This window comes from Ambystoma mexicanum, chromosome 9 (genome assembly GCF_040938575.1).
Source record: "Ambystoma mexicanum isolate Mex_15411 chromosome 9, UKY_AmexF1_1, whole genome shotgun sequence".
NCBI classification, from domain to species: Eukaryota; Metazoa; Chordata; class Amphibia; order Caudata; family Ambystomatidae; genus Ambystoma; species Ambystoma mexicanum.
In genome coordinates, this window is record NC_090931.1 from 1,134,607,821 (window position 1) to 1,134,628,458 (window position 20,638).

Here is a 20,638-nt window from a genome sequence, read left to right on the forward strand (position 1 = left end):
GGAAATGGCATTCTTGGAAATGCGGTCTCCTCTGCCTGGTGCTATGGAGACAACCAGTTGGTCTGTTTTCCTAAGCGGTATGGTCTTGTTTACATAGTAAAGGACTGCCTTCCTTACATCTAGTGTATGGAGTTTCTTCTCAGCTGAGCTTTTTGGATTCTGGAAGAAGGCTTGTCACTCAATGGATTGGTTCACGTGAAAATTGGAAATTAATTTAGGTGAAAACCTAGGGTGTGTACGTAAAACCAATTTGTCCTCGAGTATGACAAAGAATGGGTCCTGCACTGACAATGCTTGCAGTCCACTAACTTCTTATGGAAGTAATAGCCAAGAAAGCAGTCTTGTATGTCGGGTGTTGAAGACTTGACTTCTGCATAGGCTCAAAGGGAGGTCCCATGAGCTTTAAGAGTACTACATTGAGATCCCAACCTTGCGGTGGGTTTGAAACTGGAGGGTGGAGTCATTTTACTCCCTCCATGAAGGCCTTAATGACTGGAACTTTTAACCACAATAATTCACTCCGAGAGGTGGTGTAAGCTGATAAAGCCGCCAGGTGGACCTTTATAGAGTTGAATACTAACCCGAGTCCAACAAGGGGAGCATATAGTTAAGAATGTGGGATGGAGTACATTATATGGGGTTTGTTTAGACTTTCACCAAATTACAAATTTCCGCTTGTCGAAATAACCGTGTCTGGTGTTTGGTTGTAAGGATATCCATACACCGTTGTGGCAGATTTAGATGTCCAAACTCTATGATCCCAGGAGCCATGCTGCCAAGTTCATTGAATGAGGTTGAGGATGTACAGTCATCCCCTCGTGTTGGGTCAGTACGTTGGTCTGGCACAGGAGTTTGATGGTATCGCACATCGCCAGTTTGCGCAGATGTGGATATCATGGTTGTCTTGCCCACATGGGAGCAACTAGGATGAGCGTCATCTGCTCTGAGATTCTTGTGCACCATTGGGTGGCAGCTTTCCTGTCCCCCAAAATATCTTCCACAAAATATGTATCTAGCGGAGTTTCTTGGGTCTGGATTTGAAAGTGCTCAGCTGCCTTTGTGAGCATGTCGTTATACAGCAGTTGATTGTCCACTGGTGAATCTGCCACTGGTGGATCTAGGTTGACGGGAGAGGCCAAGTTGTACACATCCACTTCATCGCCATCCTAGCCTTGGTCTGCCTCCTGTAATGTGTCAATGTCCTCATTGTCTGTATTTGTGTCATATAGATCCATATGGACCGGTTCTAGCGGTGAAATAAGAAGGGTGTCAGGACGTGACCTCTTTGCTGGGGGGCTGGGAGGACGAGGGGGCCGTAGTTGGTGGCGTGTTTTGTAAATTCTCAATGTCACTGGGCCTAGGAAGATTGCTGTTTTGTTCTCCCCTGTTCCCCCGCCCTTGCCTTGTCGCACTCTGAACCACTTGTGTACGAGCGCGATAGATATAAAATATTAAAGCCTGAGGATTTTTCTCAAACAAATCTGCCATGAACGTCATCCTTCTCATAACCCTATCAATGTTCTTAGAGGTCCATTGAGAGGAACTTGGAATGGACAGGGTTCTGAGGTGTAGCAGGACCCGGAGGTGTAGGCTTACCCTTGTTCTTCAATGCTGCTGTTAAGGTATTCTCTCCATGGGAAACGGGCTCCTTTTCCCTGTGAGGTGTACTAGATTTCTCCCTGTGAGTGATGGCTCCTTGAGGAGTGTTTCTTCAAATTGTTTGCCTCAAGAAGGCTTTCAGGGACATGCTTCTGCATCAACGGGGCTATTTTTGAGCTATTGCGGTTTTTGGCCTTATTCGACGTATGGGCAGAATGTCTAATTTTGGCGGTGGAGAGGCCCGAAGCCGTGTCTTCCGACGTTGGGCGATGGTTTGGACCCAACATCAGTAACATCTCTCGACTTTGGGGGTCCGTCGTGTGGCGATCGGGGACCTAGAGTGCCCAGAGGACAGGGAACTGGTGGACCTCCACCTAGACGCTGTGTGCGGGCGTGTAGACTATTTTGTCGTCAAGTCTTTGCCCTTGGGTATGTGTTTAGTGCTGACTGTAGTGTGAGTGCTACTGCCGCCCGGTGTTAAAGAGAATTCTCAGAAATGTGCTAATTCCCTCCACCTTAGAGACCCCCAGCAACTTTGCTGGATTTTGAGGACTTGATTGTTTTACCTGGAGAGAGTGAGACCCTTTTTCCCCCCACTCTCTCATGTATTTGAATGCGATTTCTGAACTTTGTCAGGCTCCATAACCAAAAGAAACACAAACTCCACAGGCATCTTTTACATTGTGACACACAGCACCTTCAGTGCAGTGGCAGAGGGGGAAGTCTAAGATTTCCCAAGGTTTAAATACCTTCTATGGGATAAACTTCTGTTTCCCAAAGCAGTAAAGTGAGATTGACTTTACTTACATTTGTAACTTTCTAGACCCAGCACACACTATCTTACACTCGGGTGCTGGAGGGGTTACCTAGTAGCTCATTTGTCTAGCTTTTCATGTTACATTTTTAATGTTACCCTTTCTTCACTGAATAGCTGGTGGCAGTGGTTTACTTTTAACTACCGGGGTGTGTTTTTACTGTGGGCTGCGTTCACAGCTGCAGTAACGCACCCAAGGGTGCCATTCTTATCAAAATGGCCCCGGTCTTCTCTCCCCCCCCCCCCCCCATTTCTTTGTGGAAAGGTCCTTCTTGAGATTTACTCTGTGCGCCAAACCAGGTTTGGTCCGTTTGTTCGCTTTGCCTTTGGCGGGATTCACGAGGGAAGCCCGCCTCTGGCTCCAGGGTGTGAGGGAGGTGCCCGAAACTCCCTGCGCTTCGTCTCCTAGGAGACCCAAATGCACTCTGTAGTGATTGACCGGCTAACTGTCCGGCAAGGACAGCCACCCTGCTGGGTAACTGACACCTAGGCTGGAATTAATGGGAGCGAACTGAATAAAAGGCAAGGCTTTTGGCTTGGAAGGCAGTCAACCACTGGATGAAGGAACCGAAGAACAACTTTAAAAGGACGCCTGCTGCAACTCCTGGACCGTTGGTGTGCCCAGTGAAGCCCTGCTGCTGTGCTGAAACTCCAAATTCGTATCAACAGAGAAGCCCCTGCAAGCACGACTTCTCCCCTTGAGTTGGTGGGACCAATCGACTCCAAAGCAAGCCATCTGGCCATTTTCTCAGAGCTGGCTGACTTTCCAGAGTTTCTGCACGAAACCGAAACGCCAGGGAGAAGAACACCAGATTGTGTGCGTTGCTTTTAAGCTGGCCAAGCGCTGAAGGAGGACCCTCCGGACTCCCAGGAAGCAGGACTGACCGGGCCTGAGCCCCAACAGAGTGCGGGACCCCAGAAGTAAGGAAAGCTCATCTCGACAGCCAAGAACTGCGGTGTTGCTATTTGCGGTAGACACAAGGAGCTGAAACACTGAATAGTCACTTGTTTGAAGATTGCCAGTTGCGAGCAGTGTCCGTCCCATTGCAGTGCACGAGTCCCCATAAGTCCTCCCTCTTGTCCCATGACTGAGGCCCAGGAACAGTGAGATCTGCAGAGCTGCTCAGGAACCGAAGTCCTAAAAGTCTGAGAGAACATACCTCTTACTGTACAGTTGCTTGCATCTTCTACTACTCATAAGTCTAACGGCTTGTGGCCCTACATGGATTCTTCTTTTTCTTCAAAGACTTCTAAAACATTGTGCAAAGACTTTTCTTACTTAGCTGCAAAGAAGTGCTTCAGCTCATAGGGACTTTTGCCCATTGACTTTGGCTTAGCCTATTCTACCGAATTACTCTTATTGGGGGATCTGAAAGTATTTGCCGAATTAAGAATATTTGTGGTCTCTTGTATATTCTAATAACCTTTTCCTTCGACTTACTCTTCAATTACTCTGAATGCAACAGTGATATATTGATGTCCCCAGCACCCTAGCTATTGAAGTCACCCGAGGGTGTGGGTTGAAACTGTGGGCCATCCCAAAAGGGTAGTTATTTAGAAATATTAAGAGTGTGTATTTTGTGAAGTATATTTGAGTGTTACTATTAGATTGCTCCCTTCTGAAGAAGGCTTACTCTAACTGACTGATAATTATTTATTCAAGAAACATTATGTGTAAGATTTTATTTGAATACTTGTCACTGTGGATCTCTGTAACTCCCCTACAGCTCACACTGACCCCTCTTGAGATAAGCCTGGCTGCTCAACACGCTACCAAACTGTAGTACAAGCTTATACCAAAGGTTGGGTTTCCTATTACCTGTAGTCAGGGTTGTTGTAGTGCACCCAAAGGATACTGCATACAGTCGTCCCTGTAACAGAACCGCCGGCCTGTCTATTGGGGTCGGGGGGCTAACACATGGGAATCTATCGGTTCCCCGTCGCCTTCGTCGTCTGACAAGACGGCGATGCTGCCGTCGCTGGAGGCACCCTCCACGTCCATGCCGGCCTGGCATGATGGGCCCAGCGCTTGGTCTTTCGGTCCTCGAGTGTTTTCGCTTTGAAGATCTGACAAGCTCGACAATGCCACTCGTCGTGGTCACATGGCAGACAAAAGGTTGCATACCAAGTGCTTGTCCTTCCAGGGGAACTTCCTATTGGAACTTGGGCAGAATTTAAAAGGTGCATTTTCCATTTTTAGATGGAAGGACAGCCAGGCGAGAATACAGAGGGTAAAGGGGAAAATGCATTCTCTTAGGTGGGCCAAGGCCCGGTGCGGCCTTCCAAGTCCAAAGGGGCCCGTTGAATCAAGGTCTTTGTCCGACGTTCGACCTTTTCACCGGCGAAGATGTTGTCGAAAGTCAGTGATTAAAAGGATTGAGTAACTCCAATTAAATACAATCAATGGTGTTAGCCGAAATACGAACTCTCATCTATGATGGCGGAAAAAAAAAAAGTATCTGAGGGACCTGGACGTGTGATGAACCATGGGTACAGTGGACGTCACACACAAGGCATTCTATCACTGGCATGTCCTGTCAGCCTATGCATAGCATGTGTTCTAAGTGTGTATATATATATATATATATATATATATATATATATATATATATATATATGAAATCGTTCAGAGATCCCACCAACAGGCATCGCTATACAGCGTTTATGAATAGTAGAAGATCTAATGGACAATCTGGACAACACCAATCTTGGTCCCAAAAAAACGATGGCCTTGCGGAATACCAACCAAAGATGCTTTGTAGATTCAACCTTGAAACATTTTAATATGGGTTTCCTTTATGTGCACATACTCAACACATAGAATCAAAGCCAACACATCTATTTAGCAAACTGTGCCGATTCAGCACCCAATCCTTAAAAAGGGCAACACCCGCACTTAGTAATTTGGCAGGCAAGGCTGATTTCATTAGGATAGAAATCAGGCTGACAGTAGATTTTTAATCTGGTGCAATGAAATTGGCAGAGTAGCCCTCTCCAAGATAATGGTTCACCTGCAGATTTAAGTTTCTTAATGAAATTTCATGCAATGCAATCAACCAACAAAGCAGTTATCTACATTGTATTCTTTAGCCAGGAGTAGCCAACAAAGTATGTTCCTTTTTAAGTGTCTTGGGGAAGCCACAGAGGTCCTTGGCTGAGGACAATTAAGCTGGAGGGAAGGGGCATATCATGTTACACAAGTTTGCCACACACAGTGCTTGTGCAATTCACAAACACAGGACGTGTTAAGGGCAAGGCAAAAATTAGTTCAGCCTTGGGAAACTACATGGATAGGACAGTTACATTATGAATCTGGATACTTGCTAGCAAACATTTTCAAAATACACAGTAAAGGAATAAAACATCACTGAATTGTAAAATTCTAGCATCTAAAAAAGCACTGATTGTCGTTAAGAAAGAGACCTGCCAACAGAACACCACCCCACCGCCCCCCAGCACCGTTCTCTGGAAAAACATGTGTAATGCTACTCCTATCCAAGGAAAAGTTGCATGTATTCAATCGGCACCTCTTACAGCGGATCCCACGTAGAAGCACACAAGTGGTGGTGTATTTCTAAAAATCTATTACATGAGTGAACCACCAAGAATTAAGCCCATTGTGTTTGTTATTACCTCTTCCAGGATGTAAAGTGCAAAATCGAAAATATTTTTAAGGTCTGTAGTTGAGTTCCAAAATATATCAAGGTGGTCAGTCATCTGGTTAAATAAAAATAAAAAAAATATGCAATTTCAAGTTAAAAAAAAATGTGCACATGTACTTCAGGAAACCCCATCGAAATGCATGAATACACACCTTGCTATGCTGCTCATGGCACTGCTAGGAGTCACCTTTGGCACCCTGTCCATACTGGCAGCAACTGTGGCAAGTTTTAAGGCTGTTGGCGAAGGTGCTGAAGTCCTTGCATTGATATGTACATTGACTGGAGTGACAACACTGACATTGTTGAGGTGCACGGCATTAGTCAAACAAGAATTGTTCATAGGAAGCATTTGAGGACTGCTTGTGCACAACGTTGGAATTAAGTGGTTTGTGGTGGGGTGGCCAACTGTCCTTACAAGTTGCACAGCTGAAATCCCTGGGCTAGATGATAAAGTCATGTTGGTGGAGTACAACGTTTTTGAGGTTCCTGTAAAAAGAAATTCAAAATCAGTGCACACAAGTAATGGACAGTAATCAGTTTTTAAACAAAAACAGATCATCATTTGGGACAAAGTGATATTTCACTATTTTTAGAAATTGGATTGCCCAAGTACAACATTTGAATAAACAAGGCAGACACTCGGTAGAAAGGACTTGCACCTGCTGCCTTGCATATCTCTGCAAAATAATTAAACCACTCTCAGATGAAAAGGTTTACGACCAATGCTTGAGCCCCTTTATTTCACAGCACAAAACAGAATCTCAACTTTAAAGTACCTAGGCTTGTGTCTGGTGTAAGGATCCACCTCCTCGATACAGACTTGCACTGAACAGACTACACAATTTTAGGAGAGCGTGCCATATGTCAATCCTTAAAGGCTTTTAAAGGGTTTACCAGGGAGAATTGGGGCCAGCTATGCCGGCAAGACAGTTATTCAACTAAATGCAATGGGTCTGCACAAACCATTTATGTGCACATATTTAGCATGTAGCCAGAGAAAATGAAAATAATCGGAAAGTGTAATATTGACTAAGTGTTGGTGGTCAGCCAGATCAAAGCACTGCATCAGTTAATCACAACAGGAGATGAGAAACCTCCGATTACAACTCTAATTTACAGTGGATAATTTCAGAGGCAACTAGCAATATAAAGATGCACATGGGAGGCCAAAACAGGTCATTAAGCCCGACCATGGTTTTAAACCAGTAGTTTATGTTTGCTACACATTGGTTTGTAGGAACAAAATAACAAAAGTGAACGACAGTTTATCGTACTCACCTGAAGGCTGAATAATACCATTTATATTGTTGTGGCCGGGGTTCTGTTCCTTGGTCACCTCACTACGACCTGGAGCTGGTGTGATGACCACTGCAGACGCAGCAAAATGGGCACTGGCAGAGTCAAGCGTTTTAGACATGCAGTCAGAAGTGCTTGTGCCCTAAAAAAGTCAGAAAAAAACATTACAGCTAAGCAGTAACAACCACCAAAAATAACCCATTGATCCAAAGTGTGTCCAAACATGCTAGTTTCGGAGCACCAGAATGGTTTACCATGCACAGACACTGGTGCAGAATGCAAGACGGTGCTGCCAAGTACTGTAATCATGTGCATTCTAGCCTCTAGTAGCTGACAAATGAAAGAATACAATGGTTCAGAAATATATTAAAAGAAGAATTCGAGGTATTCCCCAGCATTACAACCAAGCCCTAAAGGGCACAGATTGAATACAGTGAATCATGTAGGGTTGCTTTTCAGCATTAACACCATGTTCACAAAAAGGGGACGCCTAGTCAATCAAATCTAGCATGGCACAAGTTAAACACAAGGGGGGTGTTAATGTTTCAACTCCAACAGGAACAGCACAAGTGTTTTTCTTTAGCTGGATCCGATGGCTGCTTTTCATATGGTATGACACTCTACACTAGTGGATCGCTTAGCAAACTTGGAATTAAAACAAATTCTCTAGGCACGATGCGCACCCCACCTTAAAAAAGTAATACTGTTTAGTACATCAGGTTTTACCACTCAACATTATAATTAGTACATCAATTGGGTGTTAACATTTACAACTGTGCAGATGATAGCCAACTGCTTGAATTTACGGATTTTCAAACACTGGGAGAAAGAATTCATTCGTAAGTGTCAAATTATCCTTCATTAGCACTCTGGGAGGCGCCCAGAGCCAATGAAAATGCTCGGAACGCAGGCTATATTCACAAAGGTAAGCCCGCTTTCCGAGCACTTTCATTAAGTGTCGGGCGCATCCCTGCCCTTCCCCTGCACCTTAACACCCATGTAGTTCCATACACGGGTGCCAAGTGTCTTGTTTTTCCCTCAAACAAACACAAAAGAAACGTACCTTTCCTTCACGGCACCAGGCCCCCGCAGTGTTGTTCCACAATCCGTTTTCATGATGGCGTTACAGTCAACAATGAAAACGGACTGCGCTTTCAGTAGCACTCTGCGGCCCGGTCGGGGCCGCAGGAAGTTAACTTTCTTTTTTTATTATTTAAAAAAAAGATATATATATCTATGCACCCGTGTAGACTCGGGCCCTTACCTACAGCGTCGGCCCGCCGCCGAGGGGAACATTGTCACATTTAAACAGTGTATTCTAGATCTGCCGATAACACTAGATGATACAATAAACGCCATCAGAAAGGGATTCTTGTGTTGAAAACTCTAAACCGCAACTATGAAAATGTTAAAGGAGTGCTCTCATAAAATGGCCAAGGACAGGTCTTTTTGTACCCAATAAGCTGTGGAAGATTTACGTGAGAGAAAGTATTAACCAGGATTTTCTAAATATAAAGCATTTCAACATATCAACATACTTGGCGCACGATTGAAAGTTAAAGGCATTATGATATAATCCAAAGTAACTGAAATATTAAGTTTTACTTTAGCCAAATAAAGGGGACACTTCAGGGTGCCCAAACCTCTTGAATGAAATAAAATGTAACTTGTTTTTTGACGTGTTCAGTATTCTGATTTATTGGAATCTGAAATGCATTCAGGAATGCTCAGAAGCGTTAAGGCATTTAAACCGCACACGCTCAGATATGGGTGCAATACTTTGCTGGCCTCCCTCGAATACCTCACTGAGGTACAGTGGGTCTGAAAAATACATACTGTTTGGTCCGCCAGTGCTACGAGGATCATAGTCATTTTAAACATCTTTAGCCAGGAGCACCTGTGAATCCCGATTTTATTCAAGCTTTTTGCAGGATAATAAAAATATTTTAATCAAATGAATGTTAACAAATTAAAATGAAAATGTATGCATGCCAAAACACAGCCTTTTTATGCTCTTCGCTTGTGACTTTTCTTAATGACAGCCAATTCCATTTGCTGCTCGTAAAACTGGAGTCTCTGCAAGCATTCACCTGGGGAAACGGTCGTAAAATGAAGAACTTAATTAAGATTTTGCAGTACAGAAATCCGTTTCGATTGTGAAGCTGATGGGATAGGTATGGAGTAGAATCTAGGGAACTCAAGCGAATCCTTACACTTTAGGATAGTCTGGAGCCACTTGGCTAAGTTACGCTCAAACAGATTCCCTCAGCTTCCTGACCAGAGTTAAATGGGGAGGGGGGGGGGGGTACGGGGCAGTGGATTCAAAGCAGATTACCATAAATAAACGAAGCAGTCCGCTGCGCTAGTTTGAATTTTGAACCTCAGACAAGCTCTGTGAACTTGCAATGAAGTTGTATGAAGCACATGCAAGATGGATTTCTAGAATCTGGCCTGGTGGATGTTAGGGGAGTTTAATGACGTCTTACCTCAAGCGGACTTCAACAAAACTATCCCTTGGCATACAGGTCCCCAAACTCGTAGTATGTAATTATAATTGTTAATTTATAACGGGCTTAATACGCAGAGGTTTCTAAGCCCGGACCCAGGGATCGAACCTGTGTTGCCCCGCATCATCTTGTTTCCTAGGTGAGCGCGTTGCCCCTGAGGTATCCTCCCAAGTTACAAAGTATAAGTCTGTACTACACAAAGGATCTTGGTAGAATGGCAGAGCAGCCAGGCTGATCATAGGAGTAATATGATAGCTGTAGGTTAAGTACACTGAACCCAGGAAATACAATATTCCAAAGAAACACACATAAAATGTTATATTAGAATATACATTATATTTGGACAAGTAAGGTAGATAAATAGTTATTTCACTAACCAACACATGGGTATTCTTATTACTTTTCAAAGACCATTGCTTCAAATGGTAGTTGCTTGCGGTTACAATTATTACAGAGTGTGACACGAATGCCAGTTCTACCTTATTATCGGTACAACCGCGCACTCGCATTACTTCACAGATTTACAGCAATTTAGTTAGCAAAACCACATAAGTCTCTTAGGAAGGAAAACACAGCAACAGAGCTTAACGTTTTATAGACAGTTTTCAGGCTAATTAACGCTTTTTAAAGTCCAATACCTAACTATACGAAAAGTCAGTGTAGGAGTGGACCCAAAGTAGCAGAACAGCAAAATTTCCTTAGGATACTTTCAGTCTCTAGCATAAGTTACTCAGCAATATAACACGAGGGAGACCCTGCAAGGAGGTAGGGTGGACAAGATTATAAGGTTAGTGCTCAATTTCCCCTCACTTGTGAGACCCCCAGAACATTTTGCTGGACTGGTAGATTATTTTTCCTTATACCTCAGTGAGTCGGAACCGTTTTCCACACTCACATATCCCTTTACTCTTTTTATGGGTGTCATTTCTAAGGCTCTCCATGTTTGATGTTATCCTCTTTGTCACATTTGTAGCATATGTAGCCTATTGTTGCTGGGTTCTGCCCTTTGGGGCTCCCCTTTTACATTTTCTCTGGCTGAACAGTTCTCAAGTAGTACAGAGGGATTTTCATCCACCTTTACATTTTATGTAGTGAGCCTGCACACCGCACATTATGTGGAGTGCTGGGGGGATACAATGTATCGTATCCCCCTTTTTTACTTACCTGTAACATTTTGTTAAAATTGCAAGTTTGCTTAAATGGCAGGTGGCAGTGGTTTTACCTTTATGACTTTTAGTCATTTTTACTCACAGGCTGTTAATTCAGCCTCAGTAATGCACAGCAGGGCTACCATTTTTCTAAAATGGTGGGTGGCTCCTTTTTTCGCTTGCCTGTAGGCGGGAACAACCTCAGTGGGAATTTTGACTTGGGCAGGAATCCTATGTATTCCCCGCCAAGGCTCCAGGGTGTCTAAGGCAGGCAGGAAGCGAGGGAGGAGTCCAAAAGTCTGCAACCCTTTATCTTTCACCTTGCCTGAAAGGAGCCCAGTCGCAATAGGGGGCTGGCTCTCCTGATTAAACAGCCAGACCTCCCCTTTCTGTAAAATGCAGGGAGAGATTGCAGAAGGTTTTGACAACGCGGCTGAGATGATTTCTAGCAACCCGAGAGCCTGCTATGTAACCAGAGCCTGCTGTAGCCATTCCTTCCAAGTGACCTGGGGACTCTGAAAATGACAACCCAGAGCCTGGAGAGATCCACTAGACTCAAGAAGACCTGCATTTGGAGCCATGCCGTGCTGCGACCATGCAAGGCTGCAATAGCCCCCATACTGTGACCTCTCCAGCCATTGGGTGGTGCAGTCTTCTGAATAGAGCATAAACTTTAGTGCTATCCTACTGGACCTCCAAAGACCAGATTGGAGTCCTTTAAGTACCCTCATCAGAGTGTTGGACCAGATGAGACGAGAATCTGACAAGCGATATCCAGTCTTCTGCTTGCTCCTGAAAACTGTGCCAAAACCACAGAGCCCCATCCAGCCGTAAAGAAACTCTTGCCTGGAACCTTCGCCGTTGATCTCTGCTGCAAAATCCCCTCCAGTGTCCTGTCCTGTCCTCAATCTTCATGACAAGAAATTAATTGACCAGGTTTATGGCTGCAGATCCTGAAGTCTTCCTGCTGCAAACCTCTTCTGTGCTGAGGTACTGTGTTGGCTGGGGCATTTACTTAAGCTTTAGCGATTCCTGTGTAGCATTGGGGCATTTCTTGTGATTGGGAGGCCTCATCTAATACACCCAGGCCCACAGCTGGAATCCTCCTAGAGTGTCTTCTCAGAAGTCCCTGGACCCTAACTAATTGTAAAGTGAACTATGTACTTGTTTGAACAGTCTTCCACAGGAACTCTGCCTTGTTCTGCAACTGAACCCCATCACACACTGCCTACAGCTGGCACCTAGCCACCAAGGTCCCTCTTCTGCCTCTGTGAGAACTTGTGCAATAGACTAGGGAAGCACTGGATAAGAAAAGGATTCTGCCTTGAAAAGTATAACCATTGTTGCAGTCAAGTAACTTCGCTGAAAATGTTGGGGGGAGAGGGGACATGACATCTGAAGAAAAGGTGCCCCATCCAAATGAACAGGGACAAAATGGTCTGGCATGAAAGTTGGGGGGACAAACACCCCTGTCCCCCACTCCCCCTAAAATTATGCCCATGCATTGTTAGGACTGATTTTCTATACTCTGGCCTGTTGGACAGATGTATAGAAGGACATCCTAGTATTGTGACAGGGACAGCCAAACCAGTTCAATGTAGCAAGGCGAGTGGTCTAAACGGACGAAAGCTTCTTCGGGCTGGATGCGGTTCTGTGGTTTCGGGGCCCTTTTCAGGAGCCAGAAGACAACTATCACTGGTCGGATTCTCGTCCTTTTTCAAGGTCCAGCACTCTGGTGAGGGGACTATTCAGCCTATTCACGTCTCTGGAGGGCCAGCAGGAAGGCCACAAAGTTTCAACAAGATTCGGAAGACTGTGCAACGCCTGATGGCTTGAGATTCCAGGGTATTGGGGAATTGCAGCCCCGCAAGGTCGAAGCACGACGTGGCATGGCTCAAAATGCAGGTCTTCTTGAGCCTAGTCGGTCTCACCAGGCTCTGGGTCGTCAGTTTCGGGATAACCAGGTTGATTGGAAGGAAGGGTAACAGCTTGCTCTGGTTACATAGCAGGCTCTCCCGTCGCTGGAAATCACTACAGCCTTCGTTTCTTCATCTTCCTCTTCGGTTAAACTGGTCGACTACCACGTCAGCTTCCAGGATTGACTTTTATGCAGGAACGCAGCCAATCAGCCAGCCATGCAACATTCAAACTTGGGGGGAGTTGGCAGTTCTTTCAGAACAACCAGACTCCCAGTTTGAGCTTTTTATTTTTTTTATTTATTTTAGTGTTCGGCTTACATAAACCCTCTCACACCTTAAAAACATCCAACATACAGTGAACCATCAAATTAAAATATTAAAATGAACCATCCCACAATAAAAAGCTAAATCACACAATTTGCCACTGTTTAGGTAAGCAGCACTAATAATTGCACATCAGATAAAAATTCAAACAATTTCATTGACCAGCCCTTGAAAAATGTCATCCATAAAAATCAATGCAATTGTCAGGCTTAAGTTTTCACCAGCTACAATCCTGTACCAGTATTGTTCCGGAGTTAATGGGGGCAGACTGTTCAAAAGTTGACCAAAGAATAGCCTTCTCTTCTCCGTCAGCCCCTGAGTGTCCAGCGTTAGATGGTACAAGGTCTCTTCAGTTCGCAGTTTCTTACAGAGCCTACCGTTTACATCCTGGTCTTGCCAGATCCTCCTATTTCTCAATATTACCTTTGTGGGGGAATAGGTTTAATCTAAAACTCATGAATCTGGACCTGATAGTTCTGGAAGGGAACCATCCGAGATATTTCAGAATTGAATTCCGAGGTCTGCAGTGAATTTTGAAATTGCAGTAGGTCTTGTATTGTATTGTTCTCTTGCTACGATGGCGTCTATCCAATCCTTTCTCCACAGCTTGAGTTTGGTTGCATTAGGATTGTTCAGCAAATCAGATTCTGAAACCCCCAAATGCTTCACGATTTTGTTACATGCCGAGTTCCAAGCTTTTAGAATGGGTTTGCTTTCAGCCTCCAAGGCCTGTTTCAGGAATGAAATCCCTCTCACAGGGGGGGTCGGTTCTACACTTCCTGTTCAGAGATAGGGTTTTCCATTCAGTCATTGCACACACTGAGGTAAGTCCCAACTCAAATCTTATGGCGGGCATTGGCGTGCTTCTAGGCAAGTCAAGTACTCTACGCCAAAATTTCCCTTCCAAGAACATCCACCAGGTACGATCAGGAGAAAGAAAAACCTCTGCACCATAGGTGGCCATAACCATCACCTTGGTTTTGTGGGAACTTTACCACCGGGATCAAAGAAACAAAAAAATAATTTGACCAAATCTTTTTAATAAGATCCATGCTTGTGCTGCTAAGTGTGTGACCTTCTGCTTAAACTGGCCTATTCTGGGACTATGATTTAACTAGCGTTAACCAGTATGCCCAGGTACACAAAGGAGGTCGTCACCGCTATTTGCTCCCTGTTTAGACGCCATACCGGCCTTTTCTTTTTTCCGCCCCACCACAGGCTCTGGGATTAGAATTTTTGTCTTGTTTAATCCTAAATTTGTTGGATTTCACATATTCCTGCAGCGCTCTCAGCTGTCGTTGTAGGCCAATCGGTGTTGTCAATTAAGACCAAATTTGCGTAGAGCAAGTGCCCCACTCGACATCCATTAAGCCTAGATGGAAACGATCTTGCCTTGTCCAGTGCAGAGCCCCTGACCAATATAAAGAAATTAAACAATTCCGGTGCCAGTGGGGAACCCTGCTTCAGACCAGTTTGTTGGTATCGACGCCCGAGAGGCAAACCTTGGCATCTAGTCTTGCGCTCATGCTTGTCCCAGAGTAAAGAGACTGACTGGCACGTAGCAGACCATCATGAATCACGTAGCCCTCCAGAGTAGCCCTCATCCTGAAAGAGGAGTCAGTTGTCACCACCAGGGAAGGCTCTGGTCAGGTGAAGGGGCACCCACGGAAAGATTGCTGTCCATCAAGCAACAGCGACAGTCGGGAAGAAGGAACAGGGGTACTGGGATCCTGTCTGACTGAGACCCTGTCTCCGGATCCCAATTGGCCGCCACAGAGCTGAAGGCGCCTCATTTTGAGGCAGGCGTTCTGCACAATGAGAATGCAGGAGGGCATCAGCCCAGAAGGTGCTGGAACCACCATGCTGAGGTGGTCGAGTTGGCTAGGGAGAGGAGCCTCTCGGGCGTGGGGAACACCTGCTGAACAGCCGCGTTCCAACGCACCCCTAGGAAAATCAGATCCTGGGAGGGGCACAACTGACTTCCTCTGATTGAGGGAGAACAGCAGCTGACTGAGAATATCCGCCAATATACGGCAGCAGTGTAGCACCACCTCGAGTGAGCACATCCTCACCAGCCAGTCTAGATAAGGGTATAGTTGATGGCCCTCCAAGCAGAGGATACCCGCCACTGCGTACATCAACTTTGTGAAGACACGAGGGGCTGAGTTCAGGCCGAAATTAATAGTTACTCACCGTAGTGACTAACATACTCTTAGTCCATAGTCCCCTTTCCTACATACTGTATGGGCGTCACTCGCGAGGGACGGGAGACAGAACTTTTTCACCAGAAATGTAGAGGCGTGTGGGGGCGCGGCCCTGGGAGCATGCACTCTCCTGACTCCGCCCACCAGCGCCACTCAGTCCCCATTGGTGCGTCAGCAATTTTCAGCATTGCCCGATGACACCAGTATTATAAGGGGGGGAAGGGGATGGTGGGACGTATGGAGGAAAGGGGACTATGGACTAAAAGTACGCTAGACACTACAGTGAGTAACTATTAATTACTCTTACGTCCCGTCCCCTTTTCTCCATACAGTATGGGCGATTACAACTGTGTGTAGCCCCAGCATGGAGAGGAGACCATCGTTAAGAAAACCTGTTTCTTAGAACCGCCTGTCCGAATGCCGCATCTGACCTAGAGGCAGCGCCCAAGCTGTAGCGCTTACCAAAGGCTGAAGGGGTGGCCCAGGTAGCCACCCTGCTGATGACCTGCCACGGCACATGCTTCTGGAACACGATGGCCATGGCTCTGACCGCATGGGCATGTAAGTTATCTGGCACTGGTTTGTGCTGCGCCTCATAGTCCTCCTTGATGGTGGCTACCATCCACCTTGCTATGGAAGCCTTGGAGGCCTGATAACCTGGCCTTGAAGTCCTCGAAAGTGACAAATAAGGCGTCCGAGTTGCGGAAGTCCTGTCCAGGTAGTACTTCAGCGTATGTCTGACATCCAGACGGTGCAAGACCCTCTGAGGTTCATCCTCGGGGTCGGCGAAGTAAGTGGATAAGACCATTTCCTTGTTGAGATAGAAGGAGGAAGTCAACTTGGGTAGGAACGCGGTAGGGGTCTGAAGCCACCAGAGCCTAGATCTCGCTGATTCTGCGGGCTGAGGCAAGGCCCACTAGAAGGGCTGTCTTCATGGTAATCAGCCTGATGTCTGCAGACGCCATTGGCTCAGACGGTTTGTCCGCCAAGGCGCCTAACACAACATTAAGGTCCCACACAAGGTATTTCTATAGGCTGGTACAGCCTGTGGAGGCCCGCAAAATGTCTCAACTACCGCGTTAGAGGAGAAGAGGACCTCCTCAGAGTTCCTGTAAGCCCCTATGGCTGCCAAATAGGTGCAGCATGTATCCACCTGCACCCCCTAGTGGGCGAGGTGCGCCGAAAAAGAGCAGGCCATCCAAAGTGCACTTAAGGGGGTCAATCTCTCTGGAGTCAGCCCAATGACAGAATCTAGACCATTTACTCCTTCACTAGCTCCTAGTAACTTTGCTTCTAGCATCTTGGATGATCTCTAGGTTAGCCTGCAAGAAGTTCAAGTGTTTCAGCATTACATGCTCAAGAACCACGCTGCGAGGGCTAGTTTGTCAGAAGGGTGGAGAACCCTGCCCCCTGCTGGGCTAGGAGAGGAGGTGGGCCCAGTGGTAGGTGAATATGTGGTCTATCCGAGAGGCTCAGTAGCTCGGAGAACCACAGTCTCGCCAGCCACCAAGGAGCCATTCGGATGATGCTGAGGTGCCTTGATTCCTTTATTTTGCAGATCACCCTATGGACTAGGGGTGTGGGCAGGAAGGCGTATGCCGTCATGTTGTTTCATTTTATCTAGAATGCGTCGCCCAGAGAGTCGGAGCCCTGCCCCTGCCAGGAGGCGAATTGCTGGCATTTCCTGTTGTCCCAAGAGGCAAACGGATCCGCCTGGGTGAGCCCCCACCTGAGGAAGATGTTGTTCCAATCTGTGGGAGAAGAGGGAGGAGAGGAAGGTATCAGTAGGCAGTACCCAGTGGAGACTACGGAGGGGATCCAGGGGTCTGAAAAATTCTGGCGCCAAAATTGCATGTGAAAGGCAAGCCTGCCCCCCACTGGAGACAGATGGACCCGAAGAGGCGTGTCATGCCTTCTTTCCCTCGGAGGCTGCTTTGCCCACCCCACCCCCTTTGTTGTTTCCTCCGGTGCTGACTCTAAGAGTAGTCGGGTTGCCTGGACCTTCCTTCTTGGAAACTCTGGAACCCACCCAACACCCGCCCCATGTCAGAGCGTTGCTGTGGCCTGCAAGTTGGTTAAGTTCCACAAACTTTCACTGCGAGAGAGGCGTATTCTCAATTGGGTTGGCACAGTACCTTAATATGAAGCAAAAGATGCAGCTGAAGTCGTCGGTTCCTGCAGATCTTGCTGTTCCTGAGCCTCAGTCGTGGGGACAAGAGGGAGGATGCCAGGGTACTCCTGCACTGCATGGGATCGTCGGAAAACGCTGACAAAATGGAGTCACTTCAGTTCGAGTAGCTGTAATTCAAGCACACAAGCTGGTGTCCTTCCCTCCTGGTTAATCCTAACCAACTCCGAGAATGGTATCCAGGTGGCTTAGGAGTTGTTTGTTCGCGATGAACTTGACAATTCGGACCTGCAGCTGGGCTTCACTGGGCAAACCAACAGTCGAGGAGTTGCAGCAGCTGCCCTCTTCCAGCTAGTCTTTGGTTCTTTCGTTCCAGTGGTCGACTGCTTTCCAGTCCACGAGACTCGCCTTTTAAACAGTTACCCCCCCCCCTCCCATTCATTCCAGCCTAGCAGCCACTCACCCAGCAGGGTGGCTGTCCTTGCCGGACAGTCAGCCAGCCAATCACGTCAGAATGCATTTGGGTCTCCTAGGAGACTAAGCACAAGGAGTTTGGGGCACCTCCCTCACTTCCTGCCCACCCCAGACACTCAGACGCCAGAGGCGATCTTCAGTCCTGAAGCCCGCCAAAGGCATAGAAACAAAGGGACCAAACCTGTTTTGGCGTGCAAAGTGAAACACTAGAAGGACCTTCAAATACTAGAAGGACCTTTCCGAAAATAAATGGCGAAAAAAGAAGACCGGGACCTGTTTACACAAAGGGGCTTAAGGCGCCATCTTGAAAAACATGGCTCCTGCGATTTTTAACTACCGGTGTTCGCGATCGGGAAAAATCATGGTAGTTGGTTGTAAAACCACTGCCACCAGCCAAGGGAATTAGCACATTTTTGAGAATTCTCCCTACCAGGGATTAAACTTAGTAGCCTGGAGGGTGCCCGGTCAAAGATTCGAATCCAAAAGGATCGAATGCCATAGGATCGTGTCAATTTGACCTAAAACAAAAGGGTTGATTTTTTTAAAAATATATATATTTTTTGCTTTCCGTTTTGGAAAAAATGTTTGTTTTTAACCCCAAAAACGGGTTTGGGGGACCCCCTCCCCAAAAAAAAAAAACCTGTAAAAAATAATAATAAAAAAAAAAAAAACGACCCTTTGTTTTAGGTCCTTTGGATTTGACCCTTTTGTCATTCGATCCTTTGCATTCCAAACTTTGACCTATAACCGCCTGGAGCCAGGCCGTCCTTCAGATGGCCCAGCAAGAGGTATCAACGTGGGCCACGGTGGACTCCATGATGTCCTGCGCTACCAGCTTGGCTTCTCCCTACGCCTGCCTTGAAGCGCACTTGGCACTGCGCCAGAAGGTCCGAGAGGAAATCGATTTCCTGCAAGAGCCTTTGATGAACGGCGGCCAGCAAGGCATCTGCGTTAGCTTGGCGCAGGTGCAAGGAGGCAGAGTGCAGCTTTTTTCCGTACGCCTCCAAGACTTTCTCCTCCTTGCCTAGTAGCGTTGAGGAGGAGGTGACCGAGGACGACTGAGGCTTAGATTAGAGTGATGCTGCAGCCATCACAGAAGAGTGCGGTTGAGGATGCCCCGAAAGCAAGGGTGTAATTCCCCCTCCATTTGCCTATTTTTGGCGCTGGTTAGTGGGCTGGGCTGGGTGTGGCTTGAGCCACCTTTTCATGGCCAGGGCGACTACGTCTTTCTGCATCGGGATCCCCGCCTTGGTAGAGGGTCTTAGGGTGAGGACTTCTGCCAAGACCCCCTCCTCAGGCTGCTCTACCTGAGGCTGGCATAAATATTCTGCCAAACCTGCAAGGCGATCGTGGAAGGTGCTGGCTGAAGATGGCGTGTCAAGGTCTTCCTCCTCGTCCGTGCCCGCCAGCGTGCTCAGAGGGTCCGGAGCTGATGGAGGAGTGCTGGGAACAGTGGGCTGCTGCAAAGGTGGGTGTGGTACTGCCTGCACTATGGGAGGCAGGGAAGCCGTCATCGGAGGAGCCGGCTGGGGCAGCGGTGGCTGCGCTGGGGCCTGTGGCGTGAGAGCCATGGGAGGAATGACTATGGGTGCTGGTGGGGGTGACCTGGGGGAGCATGTCCCTGGTGGCATCCCACAGGATGATCCCCCCCCCCCCAAATCTGGGGGTTTGCATCAGCCCTAGAAACCTTTCAAAGAGGTGGCAGGTGACATTGACTGAGTGGCTAACGGCAGCTGGGGCCGGGGGAACCTGCCCTGCGCTGCTGATGGACTGAGGTCTAGGGAACACATCCTGTCCCCTGCACACATGGACTCTGCTATGTGCACGCGAGCAATCATCTTGAAGCGTTCTAGGGGTAAAGACAGATTGAGAAATGACAGGTCCAGGACAACTCTCAGGCCAGCCTGGTTGTTCTCGAGTACTGCAAAAATCCTGGAGTAGAAACCGGAGCCCCTGTCTCGGGAACCGGTTAAACCGCCTGCATCTCCAAGAGCTAAAGTATCTCCCATAAACGAGCCAGGGATCACCTTTACTATATCCTTCAGGAGCCCTGTCATCGGAGGGGAACGCACGAGGAGAAGGAAGCGCTCGAAGAAGCAGTCCTTGCTAGTTGCCAGATCCCTAGGGGCCCGTCCCTCCGAGGCACTGGGTCTCTGCTCCTCATGAAAGAGCTGAGGTGTATAGACAAGGCTGCGATGGATAGATGAACCCCCGAGGAGACAAGATGCCTGTGCCATACAGTCCACTACCGCTTCCAGATGGAAGGGGCCTGTAACTTTGTTGCAAGGTCCATTCAATGGGTGAAAGCGAGGGCGGGTCCTGAGTCAGATCCAAAATGGCTGCAGGACAAGCAGGCTCCACCACGTGCCTCTCGGTCATTTTGGAACCTTGCGCCACAAACTGGCTGCGAGAGCGTGACGGCACAGAGCCATGAGAGGGCACAGACATTGGAGGATACAGCTTGGGTCTTGCATGCACCCAAAGCAGAAGCGTCTACCTCGGATCTCCCCGATAGGTGCCGAGCCCTCGGCCAGCTGGCCGGTAGTCCCAACACCCTGACTCA

General features: G+C 47.3%; 1 protein-coding gene across 2 annotated transcripts in view; it reads right to left on the minus strand.

Moving 5' to 3' along the window:
* The window catches only part of EPC2 (enhancer of polycomb homolog 2), a 662,055-nt gene that overhangs the window by 87,503 nt on the left and 553,914 nt on the right, over positions 1–20,638 (minus strand). Inside the window, exons 12-14 of one of the 2 annotated variants that reach the window (XR_011274738.1) lie at positions 7,354–7,513; positions 6,228–6,561; positions 6,047–6,130 (exon numbers count right to left, since the gene is read on the minus strand). Coding sequence is in view for 1 of the 2 variants with exons in the window: in XM_069616502.1 (XP_069472603.1) it covers positions 6,228–6,561; positions 7,354–7,513 (494 nt within the window). In the remaining variant the exon portion in view is untranslated. The remainder of the gene's footprint in view (positions 1–6,046; positions 6,131–6,227; positions 6,562–7,353; positions 7,514–20,638) is intronic. The other variant, XM_069616502.1, reaches the window with a different exon arrangement.